The sequence below is a fragment of the Chiloscyllium plagiosum genome, unplaced genomic scaffold (genome assembly GCF_037043375.1).
Source record: "Chiloscyllium plagiosum isolate Xiang-an unplaced genomic scaffold, Cpla_swu_hap1 HiC_scaffold_37, whole genome shotgun sequence".
NCBI classification, from domain to species: domain Eukaryota; kingdom Metazoa; phylum Chordata; class Chondrichthyes; order Orectolobiformes; family Hemiscylliidae; genus Chiloscyllium; species Chiloscyllium plagiosum.
The window spans coordinates 749,479-761,653 of record NW_028270175.1 but is presented as its reverse complement, the minus strand read 5'-3'; the positions used below and the strand labels follow the sequence as shown (position 1 = coordinate 761,653).

The 12,175-nt window shown below is 40.7% G+C and overlaps 1 protein-coding gene across 1 annotated transcript in view; it reads left to right on the top strand.

The window, feature by feature from the left end:
- Nucleotides 1-7,728, top strand: part of mul1 (mitochondrial E3 ubiquitin protein ligase 1) — a 17,674-nt gene extending 9,946 nt beyond the window's left edge. The window contains exons 3-4 of the mRNA XM_043676358.2: nt 2,347-2,467; nt 3,446-7,728. Coding sequence (XP_043532293.2) covers nt 2,347-2,467; nt 3,446-4,175 — 851 coding nt within the window. The 3' untranslated portion in view covers nt 4,176-7,728. The remainder of the gene's footprint in view (nt 1-2,346; nt 2,468-3,445) is intronic.
- Nucleotides 7,729-12,175: the final 4,447 nt, after the last annotated feature.

The following is a 12,175-nucleotide window of genomic DNA, read 5'->3' as shown; positions in this document are numbered from 1 at the left end:
GTCTGGTGTCACTATATCCTCTGTATGATATGGAACTTCGAGTTATTCGCACAATACTCTCGAATCAGGTTTAATTAATTCTATGAAAGCAAAATAATGAGCTTAGTGCTCCATCTGCTGGTTTTCTGCTTTCCGTGTTGTTCATGTAATGACAGCATTGAGCCACTCAACATAGATGTTTACGACCACCAAGGCATCTTGATGTAAGGGCACTTGTCGCTTCAAGCATTGATTAACAATCAGCAGAAATGTTAATTTAAACTTGGGAGTTGAACCTGTATCAATATCATGGAAATTTACTCAGAAACAGGCCATTTGACCTTTTGAAAAACAATAGAGTTTAGTCCTTTACCCTCACTTTGTCTGTGACCATTTAAACTTCCCCCAGACTCTATGGATTACCTAAAGTACACAAACCAGACATCCCACTCAGACCCATAGTATCATTACCAGGGACACCATCATACAAACTGGCAAAAGAACTACAACAGAAACTGAAACACCTGGTCAGCGGATCCAAAAACTCTATACAATCAACACAGGAATTCTTGGACATCATCAGAAATATACACATAGACAAAGAAGAAACCATAATATCATTCGACGTGACGGCACTGTTCACTTCGATTGACAAAACCCTAGCCAGAGAAACAATAGCCAACCTACTGGACATACAGAACAGAAAACAGGACGCTGAACCTATCAACAAAGACGGCATACTTAAACTACTGGACTTGTGCCTCACAACACACGTCACATTCGACAACCAGATATACGAACAAATCAACGGAACCCCCATGGGATCACCAATCTCGGGACACATAGCAGAGGCAGTTATGCAAAGGTTAGAACAAACAGTCCTACCACAAATTCAACCCAAACTCTGGGTCAGATATGTCGATGACACGTTTGTAATCATTAAAAACACGGAAATAGAAAAAACACACCGGATCATCAACGCCACACTCACAGGAATCCGATTCACGAGAGAAGAAGAAAAGGACAGCCAACTCCCATTCCTAGATGTGATGGTACAGAGAACACCGAACAGAGAATTCACTACAAAGGTATACAGGAAAGCCACACACACAGACCAGTCCTAAACTATGAAAGCAACCACCCCAACACACACAAACGAAGCTGCATCAGGACACTATTCAAAAGGGCCACAACACACTGCAGTACACCAGAACTGCAAAAAGAAGAAGAGGAACACCTATACAAGGTATTCGCCAAAAACAGATACCCGCGCAACTTCACCAACAGATGCCTAAGAGAAAGACCACGGAACGAGGACATACCACAACCAAAAGGACTAGCCACACTACCATACATCAGGAGCATCTCAGAACTGACAGCCAGACTACTGCGACCCCTAGGACTCATAACGGCACACAAACCAACAGCCACGCTCAGACAACAACTCACCAGAACGAAGGATCCGATACCCAACATGAGCAAAACTAATGTAGTGTACAAAATACCATGCAAGGACTGCACAAAACACTATTTAGGACAAACAGGAAGACAGCTAACAATCCGCATACATGAACATCAACTAGCCACGAAACGACACGACCAGCTATCCTCAGTAGCCACACACGCAGACAACAAGCAACATGAATTCGACTGGGACAACACTACTATCATAGGGCAAGCCAGACAGAGAACAGCCAGGGAATTCCTAGAGGCATGGCATTCATCCACAAACTCCATCAACAAACACATCGACCTGGACCCAATATACCAACCACTACAGCGGACAGCTGAAACTGACAACCGGAAGCGGTAGGGACAGATCGCTATAAACACCGGAGGAAACATCAAAGAAGCGCTTCGCAGGAGGCTCCCAAGCACTGATGATGTCGCCTAGCCAGGGGACGAAACGTTTGCAACAACAACTTCCAGCTCGGCGAACAGAACCACAACAACATCTCAAACCCCCTTTTGAAATTATTAATAGAATCAGTATTCACTAGCGTTTGAGGTAGAATTTTCCAGATCCTGACAATTGAGCAAAAGCAATTCTCCTTATCTCCCCTTTGAACATTTTGCACGTGGTTTCTATGCTTATTGCTTATAGAACCCTTTGTTCTGATAAATAAAGAAGTGCAATAATTGAGCTATTCAGTAGTGTTTGAAAGCTGCAACGACATTGATGGCTTGCTTCTACCTAGGGTAAGACAGCCGTTTCTGAATTTCCACATTTATCTGTGTTCAGGCAGCAGAAATTACAGTTGCTGTCTTAATGGTGAATACTTGCAGTTGCTCCTATTCAGTTAAGGCCAGGCCATAATATTTGTGCAAAAGCTGGGAAGCTTATTCATTGACTGTTTCTGCGTTTAGGTGCAGTTAAACCTGTCAAAGAAACCCTGAATAGCCAGTTTGTGGAGGGTTGCAAAGGAGTTATACAACGGCTTGTTTTACAGGAACATAAAATGGTGTGGAACCGAACTACCCATATCTGGTAAGTTTGTAATATGCAACGATGATCAATAATGTCATACAGAAAAGGCAGCAACTTGTATTGTTTTTCTCTCTGCTGGCATTTTCCCTGCAAAGTATTTTCAGTTTTTATTTCCAGTTTCTAGTACCTACAGTATTTTGCTTTCCATCTAATGAATTGATCATTTTCGGGGGAGTTCTGTAGGCACATTGGTTAAACTATCGTCTGGAGATCTGTATCCTTGCACAAGTGCAGTGTTTTACACAATATTGTAAATTTTGTAAGTCAAGTCCCTTGAGGGAGAAAAGACAGTGCAGGCCATTCAGGCTGGGGTTGGCTGGAAATCGGGGCTACTGGCCTCTTGGAGTGAAGGCTGGGGACAGGGCTGCCTGTTTGTACCATGTTTTTGGTTTTCTCATTGAAGTTGTGCCAGTCCTGTAAGTGACACTGGAAGGGAAGGCTCTGTTTGGTAGGGGACTATATCTACAGCTATCTTGCTGGCGGTTTTGGTAATTAATTTTACTTTAAGGTCAATGCTGGCCTCCCCATGAACTTTGTTACTCTGCTAGCAAGTGTATGCATCAATAATCAGTGTTTCCCTTTTTAATTTGAACTCTTGTCTTGGAAAGTAAACTGCAGCAAATAAGCCTGTAAATTTCAGGGTACCTGTATTACAAAAAACAAGGGATGTCTACAGCCCGAGCTTACAGTCTGTAATTTGGCTGTTCCAGGCAGCTACACAGATAGACTCTGAGTGCTCTTTATTTATCATTTTAAGGTGGTCTGAAGTGCCCAGGATGAGTGAAGAACCTGATTTGTGTTTTAAATGTCATATAGAGAAACATGAGATAAAGAACTTGATGGTGAAATTGGAGCTTGGCAGTCTACTAACTGAAAGTCTAATGGGCTAAATTAAATTTTAGGCTTGTACAGTAATACTACACAAGTGAGAGGTTGCTGGACATCTCTGACCCCTAGATTTCACTTTGTTTTCAACAGGAATGATTGTGAAAAGATTATTCATCAAAGGACTAACACTGTACCCTTTGACCTTGTGCCTACTGATGGTAATCCTGATATCTCAGTTAGGGTGATAAAACCCTTGGACTCCTCTGAACTGAACCTAGAAACTATGTATGAGAAATTTCACCCTGTAGTACAAACATTTACTGATATAATTGGTCATTTCATCAGTGGTGAGCGACCAAAGGGAGTCAAAGAGACCGAAGAAATGCTGAGAGATAAGGACATTATAACTGGAGTTGGAGAACTTGTATTGGACAGTAACATTATTAAGATACAGCCTCCAAAGCAAGGACTCCAGTACTACTTAAGTCGACTAGACTTTGAGTCTCTTGTTCGAAAACAGGAGTCCAAGGCAAAGCTATGGAAAATCCTGACGATGGTGTTTGGAATTACAACATGTATAAGTTTATTTTTCATATTACGGCAACAGTATAAACGTTACATAAGGGAACAGGAACAGTCAAGGCTGCAGAGAGAAATGCTGGCAGTGAAGAAGCAGCGTTTGCAGGAGCTTGACTTGACAGAAGAACAAATCCCACAAAATGCATGTACCATCTGTCTAAGCAAGGAACGTTCCTCTGTGTTTCTGGAGTGTGGACACGTCTGCTCTTGTACTGATTGTTATGAGGCCTTACCTATACCTAAGAAATGTCCTATTTGTCGAAATGTTATCTCCAGATTAGTCCCATTGTACAATAGTTAAATATTCACTTTTTTTACCAGCACTTTGTGAAATGAAAATGCATGTTGTTAGGAAATTACACTGGGGTTGAAAGGTTAAAAACAATTTGTGTAAGATTTTATGTAAGATGCATATACTTATAAATGTGGTTATTCATTTTCTATTTAGCTTTTTCTTTTCTACATTTCTTATGTCTTATGATGGACTATCCTCTGGTGGTGAAATGCATTATTATTCCTTTTTCCCCATAAATACTCACCTGTATGTCATAAGATCACAAGAAATAGGAGCAGTAGAGCACTTTGAAACCATGTCTCATAGTTCCAGACTTCCCCCAGAAGGAAGGAAGGACAGCCTCTCAGCATCTGCCCCCTCATCTAATCCCCTCAGAATTTGGAGTCTCACTAAGATCCCCTCATATTATACACAATAGAGTTTAGCATCAGCCTAACCTTTCCTCCGTAAAACAACCCCTTCATTCCAGTTATCAGCCCATTGTGCCTCTAATTCCAGTATATGTATGCCCCTCCATTATATAAGATTACACACAGTACGTTGGCTGCAGTCTCATCGGTGCCCACTGCAGCTGTAGTTAGCCTCCCCGTTTTTATATTCAATCACTTTTTATATTCCATCTGACTTCTAATAACTTGCTGTGCCTGCTTGCTAGCTTTGAGATTAATGTATAGAGGTACTCAGATCTGCTGTACCAAAGTATTCTGTCATCGTTCTCTAGTTAAATAATATACTGTTTTCTATTCTTCATGCCAAAGTGGACTGCCTCACATTTTCAGACATTATATACCATCTGTCAGCTTTCTTGTTTATTTGCTTAACCTATCTATATCCCTTTCCAGATTCTTTGTATCATCCTCACAGCTTGCATTCCATCCTGTCTTCATATTGTCAGCAAATTTGCCTGCATTACAGTTGGTCTCTCAATCCAATCTAATGCAGATTGCAAATAGTTTAAGCCATAGCACTGATCCCTGTTGCACTCCACAAATTGAAGTTTGCCAACCTGAAAATCACCCCTGTACCCTGATTCTGTTTCCTGGTAGCTAGTTAGTTCTTTTGCCTTGGTAAAATATCACCCCAATGCCATAAGCTCTTGTTTGGTGAACTTTTATGTGGAACTTTATGGAATATGTTTTGGAAATTCAAATACACAATATCTGGTTCAATAGAGAGTGCAGGAGGGCATGCCAGGAACAGCACCAGGTATACCTAAAAATGAAGTGTCAATCTGGTCAAGCTCTACAGGACTACTTCATGCCAAGTAACATAAGCAGGAAATGATAGACAGGGCTAAGTAAGTTTACAGCCAACAGGTCAGATCTAAGCTCTGCAGTCCTGCCACAGCTAGTTATGAATGGTCATGGGCGATTAAACTCCTCACTAGAGGAGGAGGTTCCACAAATATCCCCATCCTCATTGATGGGGAAGCCCAGCATATCAGTGTAAAAGATAAGGCTGAAGCATTTGCAGGAATCTTCAGTGAGGATTGCTGAGTGGATGATCCATCTTGGCCTTCTCCAGTGGTCCCCAGCATCACAGATACCATTCTTTAGTCAACTCAATATGCTCTGTGTGATATGAAGAAATGATAGAAGCACTGGGTAGTGCAAAGTCAATGAGCCCTGGCAATATCCTGGCAATAATACTGAAGATTTGAGCTCCAGAACTTGCTCTCCCCTCTCCCGCCAAGCTCGGCCAGCACAGTTACAATACTGGCACCTAGTCAACTCTGAAAAGTTGTCCAGGTGTGTCCCGTACACAAAAAACAGGTCAGATTTAACCCAGCCAATTATCCAGTCTTCGCTCTCTCGCTCGCTCTCAAATATTTAATAATCCCTCCTTAATTGCATTCTGTGGCAAGGAGCTCCAAAGTCATTTAACCCTTAGAGAACAAAAAGATTCTTGTCATCCTGTCCTGAAAGGGGAACCTATAATTTTAAAACAAGGTCCCTGATGTGTAGACTGATGAACAAGAGGAAACATCCTTTTTGAGAGGATTTGTAGCTCAGGTTGAGGTTCTGGATGTAGGCTTGTTCGTTGAGCTGGATGGTTAGTTTTTAGTTGTTTCGTCACCATACTAGGTAACATCAGTGAGCCTCTGGATGAAGCAGTGGTGTTATGGCCCGCTCTTTATTTGTGTTTACGTTTCTTTGGGTTGGTGATGTCATTTCTTCGAAACGTGACATTCCAACCGAAACTCTATCAACAAATACATTGACTTGGATCCCATTTACCACCCCTGAAAGAACAGGAAATGACATCACCAACCCAAGGAAACCTAAACACATAAAAAGTGGGCCATACCATCAATGGTTCATCTGGAGGCTCACTGATGTCACCTAGTATGGTGACGAAACGTCTGAAAATGAACTTTCCAGCTCAGTGAGCAGCCCTACATCTAGGAAACATCGTTTTCTCATCAATCTTATTAAGATGATTCAGGATCCTGTACTTTTTAATCAAGTCACCTCTCATTCTGCTAAACTCCAACTTAGCTACTATGCTTGTCCTCTCCTCATCTAAGTAAGTAATGGAAATTGTATAAATTTAAAGGCCCAACACAGATGCCTGTGGATTTTCACTTATTACATTTTGCAATCAGACAATTTTGTGCACTGTTTTTTGCGAGCTATCCAGCCTATTATCCATGCTAAAACATTACCCTCTCCACCTATTTTCTGTAAGTGCTTTTGATATGATACCTTACCAAATGCTTTCTTAAAATCCAAGCACATTTTATTTACAGGCTTGCTTCATCCACAACACAAGTTACTCCTTCAAAGACTGCTATAAATTGCTTAAACATCATTTCCCCTTGATGACTCTTCTGAATTAATTTGACTTTTTCCTGAGAAAAGCAGCTATAAGTTCTTTTAGGATTCAGTTCTAACACTTTCCCCATGGGAAGCTAACTGACTATAGTTTCCTATTTTCTACCTCCTCCTTGAATAGACAGTTATATTTTCCACTTCCCAGTCTTTAAGAACCTTTCCTGCACATAAGGACCTTTAGAAAATTAACATCAAAACATCCACAACCTCATTAAAGGAGGTTGTTAAGGCCCTAGGATGACGCCCATCAGGAGGTTTGTCAGCTCACATCTCCATCGGGTTACTTGTACCACTTCTCTTAAGATTGGAATTTCACTAAGTTCCATTCCTTACCATTCCCTTTCCTACAACATCTTTAATTATTCATGGCTCATTGCACAATGCCAGGTCCAAAATCCTCCAGAGTACCTTTATCAATTTGATTTGCCCAATCAATGTGAAGGTTAATGATTTCAGAGAGAAACATCACTTTGGGCATGGTAGCTAGTGTACTGCATTGCCAGTGATATGGTCAATTGGTTTTGAAGTCATTGTTAGCAATCATTTAAAGATTTTTTTTTCAATTATTCTGCTTTAGTATGAATCAGGTTTTCTTGTACTAATGAGTTAAAATGCGGTTTACGCAAAATTCACGGGTCTGATTGTTTTTGTGTATTTCATTGTCTTGGTACGTAGTCTGATCTTATTAAAGGAAGCAGCATTGCTCATACCAGAAATTAAATCAGTTTGTTTTTAATCATGGACTTTACTAACTGTTTATCGATTTATGTCTGTTATTTTTCCTATGTTAAAGTTGATCTGTTTTGACATTATTAATCAATTTCTATCTATTCAGCATATCCTGTTTCCAGAATGGATTGTGTATTAAAAATATGAAGTAAATATGCATCAGTACAATGCAGTGACAAAATATGCTACTTTTGAATGAATAGATCCCTTGGCACTATTTCAAAGAAAAGCAGGGGAGTTAACCCCTACTTCTGGCCATTAGTTGTCCCTCCATCCTAACCCCCCAAAAAAACACATTATCTGATCAATGTCAAGTTGCTGTCTTTGGGAGCTCCCAGTATGCAAATTGCTGCTGCTTCTGCATTCCAAAAGTGATTGCACATCAAACTCCATAATTGTGGGTGGCACAGTGGTTAGCACTGCTGCCTTACAGCGCCAGAGACCCGGGTTCAATTCCCGCCTCAGGCGACTTGCACATTCTCTGTGTGTCTGCGTGGGTTTCCTCTGGGTGCTCCGGTTTCCTCCCACAGTCCAAAAAATGTGCAGGTCAGGTGAATTGGCCATGCTAAATTGCCCGTAGTGTTAGGTGAAGGGGTAAATGTAGGGGAACGGGTCTGGGTGGGTTGTGCTTCAGCCAGTCGGTGTGGGCTTGTTGGGCTGAAGGGCCTGTTTCCACATTGTAAGTAATCTAATCTAAGCAATCTAATCTAATCTAATAATTGGCTGTAAAGCACTTTGAGACATCAATGATAAGAAAAAGCGTTGTTTAAGTGCAAGTTTGTCATCTGTGTGTGTTGTCCAAAGCCCTTATTCAAGCAATGTCTTCTGTTAATAGTTATAACTCAACTCTACTTTGCTATCTATTTTGGGTAATGTTAGCACCCTTCTTAGCTAAGAACAGGGGTATGGGTGGGTTGTGCTTCGGCGGGTCGGTGTGGACTTTTTGGGCCGAAGGGCCTGTTTCCACGCTGTAATGTAATCTAATCTAAACCCAAAATATTGATCTAGAAATTATACCAAATTCCCAAATGCACAATTTTCAGTTCACAGCCATCTGCATATTTATCAAGCAAAATATATTTTCATATCCCAATAGAATATAGTGCCTCTCGACCAGATGCGTTTCTAGAGATAAAGATAGTGGAAATATAGAAAACTGTCTCCCATAAAACTGTTGAGCTTGGGAATCAATTGAAAATGCAAAAATCAGTTCAACTAATCATTGTTGTGTGGGTTATGAAACAAAAGTGCACAGATAATCTTAAGATGCAGATCAGCCATGATCCAATGGAATGGTGAAACATGCTTGGGGCAGAATGGCCTCTTTGTTTCTCTCTTTTCACTATACAAGGTTTCTTATAAACAAATGCAGGAGCTAGATCCATGAGCAACCTTCTGCATATTCTGTAACAATCTCATTGTTAATTTCAGATGATGCGATATTTGAACAAGTAAAGTTAAACTTATTGGGCAAATAAAAATATAAATTGAGTTTAAAGTGAAAGAAACATTTATTTTGCATAAAGCCAGGTGAATCAAAATAGAGCATGGTTTCAGGGATGTGAAATCTTTAACCTTAAGATCAGCTTTTACATGAATTGAACTGAATGATATTTTGTCACTTACACTTTTCATTGTATTTATTTGTTAAATATAATGTCACCATTTTGAGTGATAGAAGATATTAAGGTGTAACTAAAATATAACTAAAATATAGTTCTTCCTCCTTTCTTGTGCTCCAATCAACATGGGGGGAAAAGGGTCTCCCAAACAGACTCCTTGCCCATCAGTGCCTTTGCATCACACTCCATCCCAGGAGTCCAGTTCCGCGGCCAGCACTGCTCCATCGCTAGGAGCACCACACCAGGCCTACCATGTCACCGCTGATGTAATCGCTGTTCCCATCAATCTGCCAGGAGTACCGATTCGGGTCGACTGCGATGCTACAGCTGACTGAAGCTGACCACAGATGCCGTCCTGCTGTTGTTGCCAGAATATTGACTAAGTACTGCAGATGGAGATCATTTAATAGCTGCAATGTCTCAGAATTAAATACTTCACTATATATCACATGGTAGGCAGGCAATAAGTCAAAGCCTTCTATTAAAGTACCTATTTGAGACAGCTCAGGGAATCTCTGATGGACTCTACTTGTAAGCCTCTCTTGGTTTGTCCTGGAGATTGTACTCTGTGGTAGTCTGGAATATAAAACCCTTACACACAGTTTAGTTTAAATTTTTATCTTTATTTACCAATGGCATCAATGCTACACTATAACATAGCTCAAGTCTGGCTTGTAGGTATCTAAGGTTCTAAAACCTTTAGCAAAATAGCAGCACCAGCTCTTTCAGCTAAGAGCTCTCTCAGGCCACTCCCCTTATTGCTGCAAACAAGCTGTCTTTATATAGAATTTGGTATTAAAGTGACAAAAATGCCACATGTCCTTATTCAGATAAGCAGTAATGAAATGGCAAAAGTTTGCAGAGGAAGAGAAACTCATTGACAGGTCTGAGAACGCTGGACTAATTAAGCTAGAGGCACATCAAAGTGGGGAACCTTGATCTAGCCAGGCCCCAAATGGACAATTGCTTTGGCTAGTGCATCATAATGAGAGACTAGTCTAAACTATGTGGAAAAGGTCATGGGATCACCTCACTCAGCTGACATGCCCAGTATCAATGTCCTACAAAATGGCTTTTTCTTTTAAAATCATCTTAGATTCCCAGAATACAAATTAAATTCATTACATTCCCAGATCTCAGGCTCCAGGGAACAACACACAAACATTCAATCCATGACAGGCCAGTGTTCACTCAAATCAGACCACAAAGACTTGAATATTTCCACCAGCTTTTTTTCTCTCACGTGCGCTCTCGCAGTGTAGTATATGTGAAAATGTATCAGGATTGTTCTATTACGTGCATGTTCCACTCAGCTTATTAAATTACAAGTTCTTTTCCTATTGATTGAGTTTTGTTAAGAGTTTTTGATAAAATAACCAGAAATTTAGCTATCCAGCATCCAACTGTGGAATATGTGTGTCTCCAGCCCCTGAGGTGAGAAGGAAGTAGTGCCGCACATTCCACAAGTGAACAAATGTTATCACCTTATTTACACCAATCCTTAATTCTTCTGAGCAAATGGCACCCCCTCCCTCCATGCATCCTCTTAGCAGATGTGTAAGGCTACCAACTTTCACACTTCCAGTGAAAGCTGACAGCAAAACCTATTGTGAGGGCAAAGTGGTCCCTTTGAAACCAGTCTAGACCTATGCTTTCCGTTTATTTCCTCATATTTCAGAATTTCTCTAGAGAGCCTCACTAAACCAAAAGTTTAATATTCTTTGTGTCTGTTGCTAAAAATAAATAAATCCCTCTGCATTCAGTTTTCCAGATTAAATGCTGTGCTCGTAGCCATGATATTCCTTCACTGTCACAAGCCAGAAGGGCATCCAGGAGCAAAACTGGCTGTGGAACATTGCTTGTATTATTGAAATTATATTGTGGAACCTGTGATATGAACTCTTCCTATATGCATCACTCAAATGCCAACCTGTTATCTAATCACATTGAAGGAACCAGCCATTCGAGTATCCTGTGTTTGTAGATCCACCTCTGAGCAATTTAGCTCAGGAGCCTGGTGAGTAACAACAGGGAGGCACTAGCACAAGTTAGAACGAACAAGTAGCTGGGGTTTGCTGGCTAGAGGGCTTGTATGTCCCATCGAATTGAACAGTTTGGAGGCTTAGATTCCTTACAACCCATTTATAAAATGCACCATTTGAAGATGAATATTTTATAAGGTTTCAAAACAACTTGAAGGTCTAGCTAAAGAAGTGAGTTATCCAGGCAGGCCAGTTGGTGAATGTACACAGTTCTGTCTCAAATACACTGCAACACTGTAGGCCTCAGCAATGGACACTGGTGGCAGGTTACATTATTTTTAAAGCCTTGGGCTCAGATATTCAATAAAGTCTTCCATTTAACTTTAGTATGTTGAGTGACTGAATGCAGATGCAGTGAATAATCCAGAAAATGGCCAGAGGTAACCATAATAGGAAAGATATGAAACTTGAAAAGGTTCAGAAATGTTTACAAGGATGTTACAAGGATTGGAGCATGTGAGCTATTGGGAGAGGCTGAATAGGCTGGGGCTGTTTTCCTTGGAGCATCAGACACTGAGGGGTGACCTTATAGGGGTTTATAAAATCATGAGCATGGATAGGGTAAATAGACAAGGTATTTTCACCAGCGTGGGAGAGTCCAAAAGGAGGACATAGGTTTAAGGTGAGAGGGAAAAGATTTAAAAGGGACTTCTATCATGCTGAGGGTGATGTATGTATGGAATGAGCGGCCAGAGGAAATGGTGGAGGCTGGTAAATAACAACGTTAGAAGGCTTCTGGGTGGATATACGAATAGGAAAGATTTAGAGCGATATGGACC